General features: G+C 63.3%; 3 protein-coding genes across 3 annotated transcripts; all 3 read right to left on the bottom strand.

Moving 5' to 3' along the window:
* Nucleotides 1–2,107: 2,107 nt before the first annotated feature.
* LOC308045802 (alpha-2Db adrenergic receptor-like) lies at nt 2,108–3,130 on the bottom strand (the record flags this gene model as incomplete). The annotated part of the gene is made up of 1 exon (XM_080353311.1): nt 2,108–3,130. One exon carries the CDS (start codon nt 3,128–3,130, stop codon nt 2,108–2,110), a length of 1,023 nt encoding a protein of 340 aa, XP_080209437.1.
* Nucleotides 3,131–4,113: 983 nt separating this feature from the next.
* Nucleotides 4,114–8,470, bottom strand: SLC34A1 (solute carrier family 34 member 1; the record flags this gene model as incomplete). Its single annotated transcript, XM_080353469.1, has 13 exons — nt 8,431–8,470; nt 8,139–8,255; nt 7,804–7,986; nt 7,229–7,357; nt 7,010–7,153; nt 6,790–6,901; nt 6,518–6,713; nt 6,089–6,184; nt 5,873–5,972; nt 5,517–5,684; nt 5,043–5,159; nt 4,763–4,887; nt 4,114–4,668 (listed from the first exon to the last, which is right to left on the bottom strand). Exons 2-13 carry the CDS (start codon nt 8,239–8,241, stop codon nt 4,114–4,116), a joined length of 2,028 nt encoding a protein of 675 aa, XP_080209595.1. The 5' UTR covers nt 8,242–8,255; nt 8,431–8,470.
* Nucleotides 8,471–11,283: 2,813 nt separating this feature from the next.
* Nucleotides 11,284–18,185, bottom strand: RGS14 (regulator of G protein signaling 14; the record flags this gene model as incomplete). Its single annotated transcript, XM_080353380.1, has 15 exons — nt 18,062–18,185; nt 16,655–16,676; nt 15,591–15,745; nt 15,391–15,483; nt 14,684–14,827; nt 14,368–14,517; nt 14,071–14,191; nt 13,857–13,981; nt 13,577–13,780; nt 13,395–13,471; nt 13,104–13,230; nt 12,746–12,827; nt 12,502–12,560; nt 12,171–12,285; nt 11,284–11,519 (listed from the first exon to the last, which is right to left on the bottom strand). Exons 1-15 carry the CDS (start codon nt 18,104–18,106, stop codon nt 11,284–11,286), a joined length of 1,755 nt encoding a protein of 584 aa, XP_080209506.1. The 5' UTR covers nt 18,107–18,185.
* Between the last annotated feature and the right edge of the window lie 30 nt (nt 18,186–18,215).

The following is an 18,215-nucleotide window of genomic DNA, read 5'->3' as shown; positions in this document are numbered from 1 at the left end:
TGCAACCAGTGCTCTGTTTTTAGCTCTGCAGAGGAGATGTGGCTGGAGAGGGAGGGGCTCTGAACCCAAGCCTGTCAGGGGACTAATTCGAAATAATCTTGAGAAATTGAACAAACAGCCTGAAAAAGCAGGATGTAATTCCATGCAGACGAGCACAGGTGCTGCAGTTGGGCAGGAGTAATCAGTAGTCAGGGGGGAGCCGCTTTCCCAGCGGTGCTGGGGTCAGGGTGGCTCATGAGAAGAACAGGAATAAGGGTCACGCTGTGAAGGATTAAACAGACTTTTTGTACAAACTTGATGGATTAAACAGACTGTTTGTACAAACTTGGAAGGGAAGAGCTGCTGTGGAGAGATGGAGTGATCTTCGTAACTAGTCTTCTATAGGCAGGATGATATGCGGGATGGCGATGCAGTGGGAGATGCTTAGTGCGGAAGATCTCCCCAGAGCATCCCAGAACCTCAATAGTGCCTGGGGTGATGGGGGCGACCAGGTACTCCCAGACCCCACCCAGCCCTCGGGATTTGGTGTTTTGGACGTCAGCCTGCAGATCCCTTTGGTGGCTCACATGTTGCCCCAATGCCAGCACAGAGAGTGTGTGATGGCAACTCCTTGCCCAAGCTGGGGGAACCTGCCCCTCCTGCCCTGCAGCATCCCGTGCACTCCTGCCTGGGAGAAGGGACAGTGAGTGGTCCCCTGGTTAGCCCCAGCAGTGCTGGGCAATGGTGAGGGCAGGGTGCAGGACCCTGGGCACCATGGGTCCCCTCGGGGACAGCTCCTGTCCCCCAGCTGAGCTGGCCTGGCCAAATGTCCCTGGTTATTTTTAGTAGCAAAATGCTATTTAGTTGTGAAAAGGCAAAAGGCGGCTGCGGGAGGGGAAGCAAGGCGGCAGCGATAGGGCAGCTCCTTCCGCAGATGGTGCCAGCGTGGCCCCAACCGCCGGGGCCAGCCGCCTCCTGGGGGTCAGCACTGGGCCCCCGTCCCAGCACGATCCCCACTGGGAGCCTCCACTGGTCCCAGAGCTCGTACTGTGAACCTCTGTGCATGGGGCCAGTGGGTGCAGGGGATGGCCCAGGGAACCTCACTGCTGTGACTGTCCCCGTCCCTTCCAGCCCCTTGGACCCATGGCTGAGCTGTGCCCACCCCGGTGAGGCTGGCGTGGGCTGGCGGGGACCAGCGTTCCTTAGGCTCCAGCTCTCAGGCGCCGGAGGCTGTTTTTAGCTGAGTGAAAGTCCGATGTTTTGAGATTTTCTATTTTGAGCTGCAAAGCTGGAGAAGTGGAGCAGCCCCTGACCCCCGGGTGTCTGTGTGAAGCGGGGCTGGGAGCGGGGCAGGGCGGGTGTGGGGTGGCTGCTGCTCCCAGGAGGATGTGGCTGCCCCACGGGTCTTTGACCCACAGACCCACGGTTGTCCCCATGGCCCCTCACACCTCAGGCTGTGCTGAAGCCTGTTCCCATGTGTTCCCATCTCCCACGCTCTCCCAAGGGAGGACAGCCCTTCCACCACCAGGATGTCACTCCTCCTTTCCCTCCTGCAGCAAGACCCTGAGCAGGATGTGGGGTGTCCCACCGCACTCCTGCGTCACTATGGGGTATGTATGTGCCCCACAGAGCCTCCATCGCATGGCACAGCTACATGCTCAGGGGCAGCCAGAGGGGACAGCCCTGGCAGTGGCACACAGGGCTCAGCTGGGCTTCTGTGGTGGCACAACCAGCTCATCCCAGTGCTAGTGATGCTGCCACGTGGGGGGCTATTGTCCCCCCTCACAGAAGCTGTGGGTCCATGGCTTGTGGCCATGGGCACACAGAGGAGTTGTGGTTCGTGGCAGCAGGGTGGGCTGGCATTTACCAGAGCTGGTAATTTGTCACCACTGGTAGTGACAAATCCATGCTGCAAGCAGGGGTGGGTGGGGGGACATGGGTGACGACAGGTGCCAGTGAGAGTCAGGTGCCAGCCCCAGGCAGAGGTTTGGCCGTGTTTTATTCAGCCCCGCATTTCCAAAAGTACCTTGCGATGCACACTCTCACCACAGTCCGGGGTCTGCAGCAGGACTGGGCGCTGCTGGTGGCGAGCAGGGCTGGGGCCATGTCTGCGGTGTCCCTGGTGTCCCTAGATGCAGTGCTGGCGGGGCACGGCGAGGAGCCGACGGAACGCAGCGCGGAAGTCCCGGTTGAAGAGGGTGTAGATGAGGGGGTTGAGGCTGCTGTTGCAGTAGCCGATCCAGAAGAAGAAGCTGAAGAGGGGCTTGGAGATGTGGCAGCCCTCCCCGCAGACAGCCCCCAGGCTGTAGGTGAAGAAGAAGGGGAACCAGCACAGCACGAAGGCGCCCATCACCACGGCCAGCACGACGGTGAAGCGCCGCTCCCGCGCCCGCACCAGCCGCTGTCGGCACAGCAACATGCTCTGGTGCTGGCTCTGGCGCCGCCGGCCTGGCACCCCGACCCCCGGCCCCTTTGCTCCGACAGGGTGCAGGGAGCGGGCAGCGAGGAGGGCGGCTGTCCGCCGAACCGTCAGGTGGTAGATGCGACAGTAGACAGCGACCATGACGAGGCAGGGAGCGAAGAAGGAGGCGGCGCAGGAGGCCAGCACGTACCAGGTCTCCTGGCTCAGCTGGCACTCCTGGTCCCCCGGCCGTGCCCGCAGCAGCGGTGGCAGAGCCACCAGGGTCGCCGCCACCCAGACCATCCCGATCATCCCTTTCACTCGGCCGGGGCTGCGGCGCAGGTTGAGCCGGGCCGCCCGGGTGACGGCCCAGTAGCGGTCGAGGCTGATGGCGCAGAGGTGGCCGATGGAAGCGGTGCAGAGCAGCACGTCCAGCGCCAGGTACAGGCTACACCACAGGCCGCCGAAATACCAGTAGCCCATCACCTCGTTGGCTAGTGAGAAGGGCAGGACGAGGATGGCCACCAGGATGTCCGCCAAGGCCAGGGACACCAGGAAGAGGTTCTGTGGAGCCCGTAGAGCCCGGCTGGTGGAAATGGCTGCCACCACCAGCGTGTTGCCCACCAGTGTGGCCAGCAGGACGGCCAGGGCAGCCAGCAGGATGAGCCCAGTGGCCGCTGGTGAGTGGGGGGCACTGCCGGTGCCGCTGCCGTTACTGGAAGCATTGGAGAGGGCACCAGCTGGCTCCATGCTGGCTCAGCCCCTCAGACGGACAAAGACCCATGAGGCTGCCCCCCACCACACACGCCCCACTCACCGCCCCACCACTTCTCATGGCACAGCCCCGGCATCACCGAGCCCCTGGGCAATGTCCTGGCCACCACCACGCCCGTACTGACCCGGTCCAGCAGCAAGGTGGAGGTTGTCCTGGCCCGGTGGTCACCCGGCCAGGCATGTGGGGCAGCAGCGGTGCCGGCAGCCCCTGAGCGCTCCCGCGGCGGCACGGCTGGCTCTGCTGGTCCCAGCCCAGGAGGCGGCAGGCGGGAAGGAGGGAGGGACGGGCTTGTATCACTGGCAGGAGCCCAAACATCTGTGGGCAGTGGGAGAAGCAGTTATGGCCAATGCTTAAAGGGCTCCTGCCAGGGTCACCATAGTGGGTGGTCTTCTGCTGTGACTGTTGGGGTATCCAGGGGGTTGGGCGCACTGCCCGGCCATGCTGAGTAGGGATCTCGCTGAGCCCCAGCCCAGCAGCACCACAGCACCTCGCCGGCAGCCCTGTGCTGTGCCCAGCTCACCAGCACGCTGAGCGGTGACACAGAGTGGTGTGACACTGACCCCGTCCTGCCCGCTCAGCCATCTGGGGATGAGGTGGGTGTAAGGTGCTGCCCATGGCATGTTGGTACAAGCTGGCTGCAAGCTGCAGGTGCGGGGTTGGGCTGCAGCTGCAGGGTTTGGCTGCAGCGTCGGCAGCGTGTACCTTCACGGCACGGGCAGCGTGTTTGGTGCATCCTCAGTGTCGGGCGCCCATACGGGCTGTGCAGGGGTAGTGTATGTACAAGATGGGGTGAATGGTGGGTGTCTGGCACCTGTGTCTCTGATAAGGTTTGCAGAGGCAGGAACCTAAGAGGCACACACGCAGGGCGCAGGCGTTTGGCATTTATTAGACACCAGCTGAGCAGGGATGGTGGAAACAGGGCAGCCACGGGAGCGGTGGCCCAGGTGTCCGGTGGCGGCTAGAGCCGTGTGGCACTGTGCAGGGGTGGGCGAGGGGAGCCCACCCGGATGGCGGGGCCGGGCACCTCCTCGGGGTAGGAGAGTGCGGGGCTGCTCAGCCCCAGCCTGGCCTTGTCACAGGGAGGGCCCTCGCGTTCCTCCCAGCCCTCGGGGCCGCGGCAGCGGTCTGTGCAGCACAGAGTGGCCCGGGTGATGAGCTGGTCGAGGGGCTGCAGGGAGTGCATCCAGACGGGGAGGAAGTCCCAGGTCTGCAGCCATTTGGGCAGGCGGCCGGGGCTGCGTGCCTGCAGCGCGTTCACCAGCCCCACGAAGAAGAGGAGGCCGAGGAAGGGTGCACCCACCCCTACCAGCACTTGCCAGCCCGCCATAGAGATGCCAAAGACGAGGGAGGGCAGCAGGAGGAAGCAGACAATGAGGTACAGCACAGCGAACCAGCGGTACTTGGCCGTGCGCTCGCCCAGCGCCTTGGCCATGCGGATGGGCAGGCGGGTGAAGGGCAGCGGGTACCACAGCAGGATGCCGGAGATGTTGAAGAAGAAGTGGCAGAGGGCAATCTGCAGGGACAGCATCCCCGTCGGGTTTGGCACGTGGGCAGCCTCCTGCTTGCCCAGTGCCCCCCATGATTCCAGCCATGGCCCCCGGCTGTACCTGGAAGGAGCTGGCCAGCTTGTCCCCCGGGCTGGCCAAGGCAGCCAGGATGGCAGTGGTGGTGGTGCCGATGTTGGAGCCCAGGGTCAGCGGGTAGGCGCGCTCAATGCTGATCACCCCCAGGCCTGTGGGAGAGGGATCCCGTCTTGTCCCATTGCTCCTTGCCAGTGCCATCCCCACAGTCACCCAGGGAGACACATCTCCAAATGCCCCAGCACACCCGGGACATTGTGCGGGGGGACCAGCACATGGCAGGGGGGCAGGTTTGGCCAGGACTCACCAATCAGAGGTGTGATGGCAGAGGTGAAGACAGAGCTGCTCTGCACCACAAAGGTCATTCCAGCACCCACCACCATGGCGAAGTACCCAGTGAGCCAGCTGAGCGGGTGTGGGAGGTCTGCCACGGCATGGCCGCGAGCATGGGGACAGACATGGACACAGACACGGACACGGACACGTCAGCTGGGAGCAGCCCGGACCTCCTACATGATGCTGGGGAGGGGGCTGTGGGACCAGGCTCTGGGTATGGGGTCAGGCTGTGGGTATGGGGCCAGCCTGGTGCCTGGGATGGCCGGGGAAGGAGGATGTGGATGCCAGGAGGCCATGACAGGCAGAAGCCAGGGCTCAGCAGCAGGCAGGGGACACAGGGGTAGAAGCAGGAATAGGGGGTAGAGGCAGCCAGGAATTGGCCTGAGGGTGGCAGGTAGGGACGGGCTTGGGTGGCCGCGGGGCAGGCAGGTCCCATCCCACTCACCAGTGTTAATGACTTTCTGGATGGCTTTGGCCACCTGTCCCTTGAGCAGGGAGTTGAGGAGCTTGACCAGGAGGATGAGGCAGGTGCAGAGCACGATGAGGGACCCAGCCAGCAGCACCAGCCCCACGGCCAGGTCGGGCAGTGGTGTGTCGGTGAAGAGGTGCTCGCCTGCCCCACAGCATGGCTGGGTGAGGGGCTGGGGCTGGCCCGGCCCCGCTCACAAACCAGCCCCCTAGCCCCACACCGGGGCCCCAGCCCCAACATCTCCCAGCCCTGCCCCATGTCCAGCACCTCTGCATCTCACATTAAGCCCCCCAGCCCTACCTGCAGCTTTCCAGCCCCCCGCACCCACTCACACTTCTGCCTGCTGACGTTGTGGAGGCTCCTGATGCCCTTAGTGCTGCAGTGGCCAAGGGCTGTGCAGTTTGGAGGCGGCCCAAACCCTATGGCAGCCATCTGCAAAGAGAGGGTGGGCTGCAGCTGGCTCCACAGCATCCCTGGCCAGCCCCCTGCCCACCACCCACCCTCCGTGGGATTGTTTGGTGGCCCCAGCAGGACCACAAGCCACTCACCTGTGGGGGTGCGGGACCACACCAGACGCGGATGAGGCTCCGGTTGCGCAGGGTCTCGTCTCCTGTTGCGATGCCCGTGATCACCGACTTGTCCAGCTGCAACAACACACACGTTGGAGAGGGCCCTTGAGGGCTGACTGCACCCCCAGCTTGGGGACATCTTTGCTGGGATGGGGACACTGCTGCCAGCCTGGGGACACTTGAACATGACCACCATCAAAGGGACATGAGTGCTGGGAACATCACCACCAGCACAGGGACAGCAACGCTGGGGAACAACCACTAGCCTGGGGACACCACTGCCAGCCTAGAGAAACTTAGGCATGACCACCATCAAAGTAACCACCATCAAAGTGACACCAGCACTGGGGACATCACCACCAGCATGTGTGACCATCACCAGCCTGGGGACACCACGGCTGAGGAGACCTGGATGATGAGCTTGGTGAAGGGCTCTGTGATGATCTTCAGCAGGTCAGGGGCATCCTTCCCGCTGCGGATGTTGAAGGTGGCCACGACCAGGTGGGTGACGCGGTGCAGGTACCCGCTCACCACCTCCAGTGGCAGCAGGACCAGCACTGACAGCCAGTTGAAGCAGTCGTGCACCGTGGCACCAGCGAAGGCCCTGTGTGGAGGGCCTGTTGGCATGGGGTGGTCCCTAGGGAGCAGCCCCCAACCCCCGTGTCCCCTCTGACTCTCACCGTTTGAACTCACTGCGGTCGCCAGCCTGCATGAGGGCCACAATGGTGTTGGTGACAGAGGTGCCGATGTTGGAGCCCATGATGATGGGGATGGCAGAGCGTACCTCCAGCACTGGGGACAAAGAGACCCACTAGCCCGCATGGTCCAGCCTGGGGTGATGTGATCCAGCCACCCCCTTGCCCAGGCTCAGGTCCTGGGGAGCCCCATGGACACACTCACATCCTGAGGAGACCATGCTAACAATGATGGAGGTGGAGGTGGAGGAGCTCTGCACCAGCACAGTCACCAGGATGCCCACCACCAGCCCCGCCACTGGGTTGGAGAGGATGGCGTTGTCCTTGAAGATGTCCCCGGCCACCTTGCCTGCAAGAGAGTGTGAGCGGCAGGGTGCTGGTATGGTGGGTGCCACCAGCCATCCAGGTGCCCCCACCACCGTACCTCCAGCCAGCTGGAAGGCAGAGCTGAGCACGTCCAGGGAGCACACGAAGAGGTACAGGAACCCGAACATCAGGGGCACCTTGAGAAGGGAGACACAGATGGACTGGACCCTGGCCCAGAACCCCAGCTCTGCGCAAGACAAGAGAGAGTGTTAAACACCGGCCACGGCATGGCCCCAGGTCCCTGGGCTCCCACAGCCCTACACCATCCTCTTCTGCCCCTTGGTGGGACAAGGCTTGTGTCCCCAGTTGTGCCACCACTCCCTGGGTCCCCTCCATCTCCTCCCACACTTGAGCACTTCGTGCCATCCACCCATATTGCCCCTCACTCTCTCTGCAGCACCCTGGGGAGCTGAGGGTCTCCCTCACCAGCAGACACCCTGCCATGCTGGGTGTCCGGCTGGGGTGCCAGCACAAGAACTGGCACTGCAGGGCAGCGAGGAGGAATTGCTGCCAGCCCCAGGGGCAAAGCTGGGGCTCTCCCGGCACTCCAAGGCCCCCTCTGGGCACCTCTGGTAGGTCTCTGGGGTGCTCCTCAACCAGGGTTCTTTGTGTCCACCACCCAGGAGGTCTCACCTGGCCTCTGCAACTCCTCCAAGCCCAGACGGGGCCCCTGCCAGGGCAGCACATCCAGCTCATACCGCTCCCTGCTCTCGCCCAGGCGCCCGGGCGAGCCGGGGCAGGGGAAGCCGTGGTCAGGGCAAGGCACTGCCCCGACAGTGAAGGGACAGGCATGGGCAGCCGGCAGCCGGTGCAGAGCTGGGGAGAGGGAGCACCCGTTATGGCCCCATCCTTGTGGGGACCACCCTGCAGAGCAGAGCCCGGTACTGCCTGGGCCAGGGTCTGGCCAGCAGCAGAGCTGAGCCCAGCGCGTGGTGAGGAAGAGGAGGAAGAAGGCTGCGGGCACCTACCTTGGGGGCTGGGGCAGAAGGCGAACTGCGGCCCGTGCACCACCCTTCCACCCTGCACCAGGCAGCGGGGCAGGGCCGGGCTCTCCCTCCGGTAGGGCAGCATCGCTCCTGCTGAGGCTGAGCAGAGGCAGCGGTGTGTCACCACAGCAGTGCTGGCACCACCGAGGAGGACCATCCCACCACCCACTGGTCCCCTGGGCCACCAGCCACTACCACATCATCCCAGTGAGCTCCCGCAAGGGCAGGCAGGGGACACGGGGAGGTGACCCTTCCTGCCCAGGGTCCTGCTCACCTTGGACTGGCCGGGCACTCAGGGCAGTGCCACATCCACATGCCACATCCACGCGTCCCTCCAGCGAAGTGGTCTGCGGGGCACCGTGGCCCTTTATATGCAGGCCAAGAGCAAAGTCTAAGGAGCCCCACGTTGCCCCTCACTGCTTGCTGCTCACCTCCTCCCCAGAAATTCCTGCAGTTAATGGGTAACCGTGCTGCATCCCACGTCAGCCACAGCCGTGGGGCAGGATGTGGCACATGTCCCCGGGGTACCGTGCTGCCGCACACCCCGCCTCGGCTGCCCGAGGCTCCGCATCGCCCTGGGTGAGCAGCAGCCAGTGTGGTGGGGAGCAAAGCTGGGTCGGTGCTGGAGCAACCTCAGCTCCCTGTCACTTGGTGCTGGGTGCTTCACGCCCTGCACGAGATGAAGAGGAGGAGAAGGCGTCAGTGCTGGTGTTGTTGAGGTGTCTCAGACTGGAGGTGAGGCGACACACACATCCACCATCCTCAGAGACACCTCAGCGTCAGCTGCAAGGGGCCAAGCTCTGCCCAAGCTACAGACTGTCCGCATTGCCAGGGTGTTGACGGTGGGTTACGTCAGCACCGGTGCAGTCCCCATGTCCTGTCGCTGTTGGTGATGGTGGCACACGGCCCGGCTCAGCTCATGCCAACGGCTCAGCACGGAGCAGCCGGCAGTGCTGCGAGGGCTGCGCGGCGCAGAGCCTGTGTCTTCCAGCACACGCTCTGCTAGGGCAGGCAGGAGCGGAGCAACACCAGCGTTGCCATCAGCACCTCCTCGATGCCGTTTATCATTACCTGTTGTTTATGCACCTCCAGCCAAGTTTCCATCCACGTGCAAGGCACCCGGCCAGCTCGCCCCCACATCTGCCCTGGTGAGAGCCAGGGGCCGAAGGCCCCTCCAGCCCAGGCACCTGCATGGCATGGGCACAGAGGGGCCACGTGGTTGCCACGTCCCTGTTCTTGGATCAGACGCTCCCAGGACCCATCACCATGGACAAACCAGCTGCAATTGTAGATGGGGAGAGAATGGGAGATCCCTCAGGTACCCCAGAGTGGTCAAGGACAGCCTGGGGACATCCCTGCCGCTGCTGGAGCATCACCGAGCCCCTGCAGAGTCACAAATTGCTGGACCTCAATGCCCAGGAGGCGCCACAGCAGGGGACATGTCCTGCCTCTGCAGGGCCTGGGGACCCTTCTGGCCAGAGAGGGTGGCCAGTGGCCCCTGCAGAGCCCCGTGCCCAGCTGCAGTGGGAGGAGGCTGGTGTCCGCGTTTGCCCCGTCCCCGGGGCTCTTGCCCAGCTGCCCCCACAATCATTAACCTGGTGAGGCCCTGGCAGCTCTGGCTGTCACTCATTGACAGTGTCGGGGCTGAAGTCCTTGGCCATGCCGGCCCTGCAGCTTCCCCTACATCATCAGCAGTGCTCGGAAAACAAGTTCCTGGCACTGCCCTTTGCTGCCGGGCAGGGCGGCACCAGGGCCAGGGTTGGCTCCAGCTCTGCCCTGACCCCATGGGTCTCTGTGGGGTACAGCGAGGACTGGGGGGACATTGCTGCCAGGAAAAGCACCATCTGGCCTTAGCAGCAGAGGAAGGAGAAGATGCATGTCCAGGCAATGCTCTTTATTTCCCCTGATTTCACACCACAGACGGGACTGAGCAACACCATGGAGACACAGAGGGGCTCTGACCTGGGCCATGGGGCTGCAGCCAGCTGTCCTGGGCCACCCCTCTGCCTCTGGCCGGGCAGTGGTGACAGAGCAGTGACCCAGGGAAGGGCCCCAGCACACACGGATGTTGGAGGGATCTCCTGGCTGCTATTGGGGGGCTGTCTCCATCAAGGACAGAGTCTGAGACCTCTGGGGCTGCCCAGGAATGGGGACCTGCCAGGCACAAGGTTACTGCCCAGCACAGCTGCCAGCAGGGATGCCAAGCTGGGCACATGCTGGGTACCCACACACCAGGCTGAAATGCTCAGCACCCAGTGGTGCTGCATTCCCCTGGCACCAGGGAGGGCTGTCCCCAGGGGCTGAGCACCCACGGCCCCAGACAGGCTGCAGCAGAGACCTACGAGGATCCACTCCTGTGGGACACTTCAGCAGTCGCCCACACAGGACCTCCCTGCAGGGAGGGGGAAGGCTTCTTTGGCACAGCCTGCTGGCTCTGCCTCTGTCTGCTCGGGGCAGGAACCACATACAGCTCCATGCCCTGCTCCACAACTGCGTTGAGCCTGGCAGGATCAGGCCCAGCCACACTCATGCAATGCAGATGGTAACAACTTGCCCAGGACGTATGCTGGCAGGGCCATGCTTACCCTTCCTGGGACGGGTAGAACCGCTCATCAACAATGGGGGAACCTCTGTTCCTGTGGGGTCAGGGACCGGATCTGTCCTTCCGCTCTGGACATGTGTTCTCCTGACCCTGCCTGCGCATAGCACCAGGGTTCAGGGCTCGGGCCCGCCTTGCCACCACACCCGCCCATGTCCTCCTCTCTTGCACACCCTTTGGTTGGAAGGGTGCTTTCCCCACCTGAACAGTCTGCAGGGCCATGCCAGCAGGCAGAGGCACTGGGCAGGACAGTGCCAGGCATGCATGGGACGTTGCAAAGTGCTTTGCAACGGGGGTTCAAACTATCTACAGAACTCCCTTGATGTGCACCAGGATGCGACCCCATCGAGGGGCATGGCAGCTGCTCAACCACTCACAGCGACACGACACAACAGTTTGGGACAGGACGTGGACGAATCTGCGGTCCAGGCAGTGTCGGCAGTGCAGGGCAGGGGCCAGTCGGACCCCACGTTGAACCCTGATATGGCCCGGGGGTACCACATGCCGGGTGCGGATGTGCAGCAGGACTCATCGGAGCTCACGGTCAACCGGAGGCTGGGCTGGCACAGGGGCTGAGGGCTGAGGACAGCCACTTCCCTCGGGGCCTGGGTGAGGGTCACGGGGCTGATCCGACCCGTCACAGGCACTGTCGTCCTGCCCGGGGAGCTGGAGGAAGTCAGGCAGGACCAGGTCCTCCTTGGAGAGCAGCCCACGCTGGTCATTGGCCCGGCAGCTCTGGGCACGGTTCAGCAGCTCCACCAGGCCTGGGAGAAATGCAGGTCACACAGCTGAGCCTGGCACTCAGGCTCTAGTTCTAACACCTCAGCTGCCCTCTCCACCTGATGTGATCCTGACCATGTCCCAGTCACAGCACCTGCAACTTCTCCCTGCTCCATGCCAGCACCCATGGGACCCTGCACCCCCCTTCAGCAAACTAGGGACCCTGTGGGAAACTGCAGCGGGTCTGTGGAATCCTTGACAGAAAATATGGGAGTAGAGATCAGCCTTGAGATACTAAGATTTACCCTTGAGAAGGATGGGAGTAAAGGAGTATCCGGAGAGAGGAGAGATGTACCCGAGAGAGAGAAGGGGATAGAAGAATAACATAGATGATAGAAAAATTAACCAATGAGATGTTAGTGTTGTAACTTGTAACCAATAGTGAAAAGACATATGAACTGGTAGAATTGTATAAAAATGCACTTGTAGCAATAAATGGCACCTATTACTTTCATCTTGAAAGAATTTGGTCCATGTCGTTTGTCCGTCTCAACCGCGACAAGACCCCCAAATCCCTCATATCCCATCTGCAGCTTCATGGGACCCTGCATCCATCCCCAGTAGACTGGGGGTCCCACATCCCTCGCCCTGTGTTTTACCCCAGCCCTTCAGGTTTCAGCCAGGCCAGGTCTCACCTTCCAGGTCATATGTGCGGCGGTTCAGGTTCACGGCAGCTGAAGACCGGGGCCGGGAGAAGGAGGAGGGCATCTCCCACAGTGTGTCCGACTCTGCTCCTGTCGGGCTGCCCTCCTGCAATAAGCAGCCCAGGCCTCAGCAACGCGGCGAGGAGGCAGCACTCCCCCAGCCCGTGTCCCCATCGCCCTCCCGCAGCCTGGCCCCCGCCTCGGCACCCGCTGCGCAGCCCCACGGCACGTGCCGGCACCACGGCAGAGCACACCTTCCCACAGGCCATGGCAGCAGCCACGGGCGCATCTCCAACCAGGGAAGGTGGGATCTTGAGCTCACCTCGTTCTGGAGCAGGGAGGGGGCGGCTGCGGCCTCAGCACTCTCTGTCACTCGCACGTCTGCAAGGTAAGTGATGCTCAGCACCCCGTGCCAGCACACCAGTTCTGTCCCCACCGGTGACAGGATGGAGCCCATCCCAGGGAGCAGGAGCCATGACCAGCCGAAAGCAGCCAAGCCCTTTGAGCACTCTGGGCAGGGTGACACAGCCTGAGGGGGGACACGGCTGGAGGGCAGGACACTCTACCTGCTGGCATTTCCAGGATGAGTTTCTGAGCAGCTACCGTGCTGACCAGCTTCTCCAGGTCCAGGGTGGCCGCCTCACCTTGCTGCAATAGGAAGAGCCAGCCGGTGTCACGCTTGCTGCAGCATGGCAAAGGTGGCCAGGCTGAGGACGTGTGAGCTCCCTGGGCAGACCAGGGGTCACAGCTGCACCACACACACCAGTGCCTCCTGGCCCATGGCACTGGTGACTCTCCACGAGCTCACAGGCTGCCCCTGATGTAGACCCACTGCTCCCCACCACTGCCGGCAGCCCCTGGTCCAACCCCCCGCAGCATCCCGGCCGCAGGGGCTGGGACCGTCCCGCCGAGGCGCAGGCTCACCCGCCGCAGCAGCGCCAGCTCCATGCGCACACCGTACTTCCCCAGCACGGGCTGCAGCGCTTCCCGGATGCGCTTGGTTGGCTTCGCCGTGATGCGGATGGTCTTATTGAGGGAGGAGATTTCCAGCCTGTGGAGGAGGAGATGAGGCTGTCTGAGGGCAACTATGGACAGGTAGGACAGAGCTGGGGTGTTTGGGGGGTTCAGTGTGGGGCACCGCAAAGTCAGGGTGCTGTCTGTGATGTGGAACAGACACATGTGGGCAACAGCGTCAGCCTCAAAGCTCCCACTCACTCAAAGCTTATCCTGTTCTCCAGTTTCACCTCCTGGTCTGCCAACACGGAGCACTCCTGGTCCAGCACCAGTGCCTTCTGCAAAAGCCAAACCATCAGGAAAGAGCATGCCAGAGTGGCACGTTTTCCCTGCACAAGGCTGATCTGGCTGGCAGAAGCCCCCATTCCCCCTGCCTGCCCTACCTGCTCGTTCCCCACCAGGTAAACCTTGATGTCGGGGAGGCTGAAGCCACGTTTCTCGCATATCCCTGCCAGCATGTCGCGGATGGAGTGGCCGGGCCGGACGGAGGCCAGCGAAGCCGTGCCGTCAGGCAGGTACACGCAGCAGTACTTCATGGGCTTGGCCGGCAGCTCCGCCTCGCTGCCCCCCAGGCTTTTCCGATGGCCCTGTGGGATGGATGTGGCAGGATGAGCCCAGCCAGTGGCAGCATGATGCCATGGGGCCGGCACAACGACAACTCACCTCTGTCCAGGGGCTGGCGGTCGTGCTGGCCGAGGACAGGAAGCCCAGGTCCAGGCTGGCTGAGGAGTTGAGTGAGCCCTGGGACTCCCGCCACAGCATGGCACTCCCACCGCCTTCTCCCCCCTCTAGGACAGACAGAGAGACAGTGGTGGGCACCGCAGGCGCCTTTCAGGGGGGGGTACGGCTTCTCTGGCCCGCTTGGCACAGCACGTACCTGCCCAGGAGGGCTCCCGCCGCTCGCCCTTCCTGAAGGACCGTCGGGGGCTGCGGTTGGCACTGCTGCCCGCTGTCTCCACACCCAGCGGCAGGGACTTGCCCAGCTTCAGCTTCGACTTCTGGGTGAACAGAGAAGAATCTCAGTGTGGGGACATCTAAGGCTGCCCTTTCCCTGGTCCCCTGACCACTTGTCCATCCTCAGCCCAACACTGGGTTTGCTCCAAGCAGTGGCAAAGGGACCCAGCACCTTTTTCTCAGGCCAAGGTCTCCGTGCCCCCCTTGCCACCCTGCTCACCTTGCTGAGGTCAGGTGGGGGGCTGCTGCTGCGGGAGTGGGGCCGCAGGTCGGGCAGGGGCTGCCCCAGGCTCTCTGCCCGCAGGCAGGCCTGGTAGAGCGGGGACTTCACAAAGCGCGTGTAGCTGTCAAACTTCATCAGGTTAAAGATCTGCGAAGGGAGGATGCGCGTGCTTGAGACCCCTGCCCGCCCCCAGCTTGGCCTGGCCGCTGCCCCGCGGCATGGGCCCAGGTGCCAGCAGCGATACTGGTGATGTGCAGGGTGGTTCTGCAGCCCCCATCCTGCGGGCAGGGTGGAACACGGGTGCTGCTCATACCTGGAGCTGCTGGACGCGAAACATGTCTGGGGAGGGGGTGGCCAGCATGTCCTCCCCAATCCAGGCCTGCTTGTCAATGTTCACGGGACTGACTGAGTGGCTGGAGAGGAATTCGTCATAGATTCGCCGTGCCTCCTGAGCCAGCTGGGGGGGTGAAGGGTCAGGCTGAGGCCAGGAGCCCTCTCCTCACTCCTACCTTGTGGGGAGCCCCTGGCTCACCCCACGAAGACACCCGAGTCCTGAGGGACCAATTTTCCCCTGGGACAAGCTCGGTACCCGGGCTTCAGAACAGGCATTGGCACCAGCCACCTCCACCCAGCACCAAGATCTGGGTACAACACGGTAGTCTCTCCACAGAGGTACAGCCTGAGGTAGGAACTGTCCCCTCCAGCTGTGTGGCTCTGTCCCCACAATCCCCAGCCTAGCTCTCTGCCCTTGGTCTCTTTTTTCCTCCCAGCAGCTCTCTCCACCCTCCGGCCACCCTGGGCTGGAGAAGCACAACCCACTCTGGAGGGCAGGCAGTCCCGGCTGCGGCTTTTCAGATGCACATCACATCCATCTCCTTGTCCCTCCCGCAAGAGTTCCCAGCCTGCTCAGCATCCCGTTACGGGGGTTTGCTGGGACCCTGGGACACGCAGGCACGATGGCCACCTCCACCCACGTCCCTCCCAGGCTCGGCCGCACTGTGGCTGTGCGGAGGCTGGTACCTGTTGCGTGTCGCTGGCTGGGATCTGCTGGAAGCGCTCGCATGCCTGCCAGAAGTAGACGTTTTCAGCGCTGAACTCTTTCTTGAGGAACTCCTGCGGGGCAGAGCGAGCTGCTGGCCCAGCTGGCACCATGGCTGAGGGACAGCTGGTTGCCAACGGTGGACAGGAGCAGGGACCAAGGTCTGGGCTGCGGCACTCACGGTGAAGTAGGTGACAGCCACGCGGTCCTGCAGCAGCGTCTCGAAGGATTCGGCCCAGCTGACCACGGAACCCTGTGCGGAGCCGCAGGTGGCCGGTGGTCCTGGCAGGCTGTTCACGCTGTGATTGCTGCCACGGGCCCTGGAGGCATTTAACTCTGAGAGAGAAAAAGAGTCAGTTCTGGCTGCCTGGGTGTCCCCCAGCACCGCCCCTGTTGCTAGCAGACCCCTGTATATGCAGGGAGCTCATCTCCCTGATCCTGATGCGAGCCAGCAAGGCCTCAGGAGGGAAGATGAGGAGCTGGTGTCGCAGTGGCAACCTTGATGGATCAAGCACCATGATGCCACATGAGGCTCCCAACCCTGAGGAAACTCTCCCTCCAGGAAACCCAAGGTGACTGTACGTTCAAATGGAGTCCCTCCATAAAAAGATGGAAGTTCCCAGCGGCAACCTCAGCTTTAGAAATAGCTTGGGTGGTGAGCCCTGGGTGCAGAGGGTCATTTGCAAGAGCATATAAGGACATGGAAGCAAGGCTCTCCCAGCCTGCGGGAGCAGAACAGACAGGAGGCTGCTGCTTTGCCAAGCTCCTTGTCCTTCTCCTCCTGTCCAAAACACAGGATAACCGCACACACCCTGCATGTACAGGTGGGCACAGCAGCCCCTGGCACTCTGTGCTGGAAGGATCCTGCAGTGGGGCTGAGATGGTCAAATGGCACGTCTGAGATATCCAGTGTACCATGAGACAGATGGACAGAGAGACAAACAAACTCTCATGGAGCATGGGACTGGCTGGTACCCAGGTTCTGCTTGCGCCAGGAAGCCCCTTGGCCCCCAAGGGTCCCAGCTGAACAGCCAGAAGGGAGGGACCGGTACAATGGGGCCATGCAGGAGAGATGGAGGGGTCTGATGAGTCCCTGGCACAGGGCTCAGCCCTGCACCCGCCCACAGCACAGCCTGTGCTGACACAGGACCTGGCGCTCTGCTGGCTCCTTGCCCCTGGCTTTGGGCCTCCCCCTCCCCTGAGGATGATGCTGGCGTCCCGTCCCAGAGCAAAGAGCAGCCTTACCTCCATCTGACACAGCTGGGCCCTGCGGGGGTGGAGAGAAGAGAAGTGAGAGGGGGCGCACAGCATTTGCCGGCTCGGTGGAGCAGTACCCGGGCAGGCGGCAGCGCCAGGGCAAGCCCAGTCCAAACCCAGGCGCACGGGACACGGGCTGCCAGCAACCACCACCCTGGCGTTAACTGCAACCAGAACGGCTGCCTCATGGCAGGGGCAGAATGCAGGGCTCCCAACCCGTGGGGCAGCAAGATGGGGGGGTCACAAGAGGTGCGCAGCTTTTCTCCCACCTCCCATGCATCTACTGCCCTGGGGCCAGAGCAGCAATTGGGAAAGGGCAGCTGCTATCAGATGTAACCCTGCCACCCTGTCCGTGGAGGAGAGAAGCAGCCTCCTCAGCACAGGAAGAGGAGGGGAGGAGGGGAGGGAAGGAAGGACAACCACAGCCCTAGGCAGGCAAACTGCCTGCTCCCTCCTTCCTTGTGGCCTGGGGCAGATGCCCAAAAAACAGTGACCAGGTCCTGCCAGAGCTGCCAGCCCAGGGCACAGCAGGACAGAGTGCCCTGTACCATTCCCTGCGCTGTCCCAGACACCTGCTGCGGGGATGTGGTACCCCAGGACACACAGCAAGAAGGGAGATGGGCAGAGCCTCTGCAGTCAAAGCCCAGCTAAGCACCAGCATGGCACTGCTTCTCGTCACCCTCCTGGAGCCACACTGAAGGGGTGCCCTTCACCTGGCTGGCCAGTGCCCCCCACCCTGACAGCCCCACACACCCCAGCCTGCCCTGCACACCCCTGCCTGTCCCCATCCGAGCCCCACACACCTGAGCCCCACGACCCCACCCCTGCCTGTCCCTGCTACCCACCCCACATGCAGCTGCCATGCCCTTTATCTCAGCCCCACACACCCCAGCCCTGCCTGCCCATCACCCCAGCACCACATACCCCTGTTTTGCCAGCTCCTTGCTCTTCCCCATCCATCCCTGCCCACACCCACATAGCTCTGCCCTGCCTGCCACGACACACCAGCATTGCTGACTCTTGTTACCCCGTCCCCACACCCCAGTGTCGTGCATCCCCACATATCGCAGCCTCACCCTCCTAAGCCCCCTGCCTGCTCATTACCCCAGCCCCATATGTCCCTGCTTGCCTGTTCCCATGCCCCATACATCCCCCTGCCTGCCCGGTACCCAGCCCCACGTCCCCTGCCTGCCCGTTATCCGTTCCACACTCCCCGCCTGCCCACTCCCTGGCCCCGTCCAGCCCCTGCCTGCCCGGTACCCAGCCCCCCGCCCCCCGCCTGCCCGCACCCAGCCCCCCGCCCTCCGCCTGCCCGCACCCAGCCCCACGCCGTGCCGCCGGGCGGGGCCGCCCCGGGGGATGGGGACCGGCGCCCCGGGCCAGGCCGGGACTCACCATGCGGCCGTTGTGGACCAGCAGCAGCTTGGCCTTGCCCTGCATGCCTGGCACCGCCCGGCCCAGCGCGCTACCGGCGCGGCCCGCGGCCCCGCAGCATCCCCGGCCGGCGGCGCGGCGCGGCTCTCCCGGCCCGGCCCGGCGCTCCCCGGCA

The sequence above is a fragment of the Nesoenas mayeri genome (assembly GCF_963082525.1).
Source record: "Nesoenas mayeri genome assembly, chromosome: 14".
NCBI classification, from domain to species: Eukaryota; Metazoa; Chordata; class Aves; order Columbiformes; family Columbidae; genus Nesoenas; species Nesoenas mayeri.
Note: the sequence above shows the minus strand (reverse complement) of the source record. Positions and strands in the feature narration are given on the sequence as shown.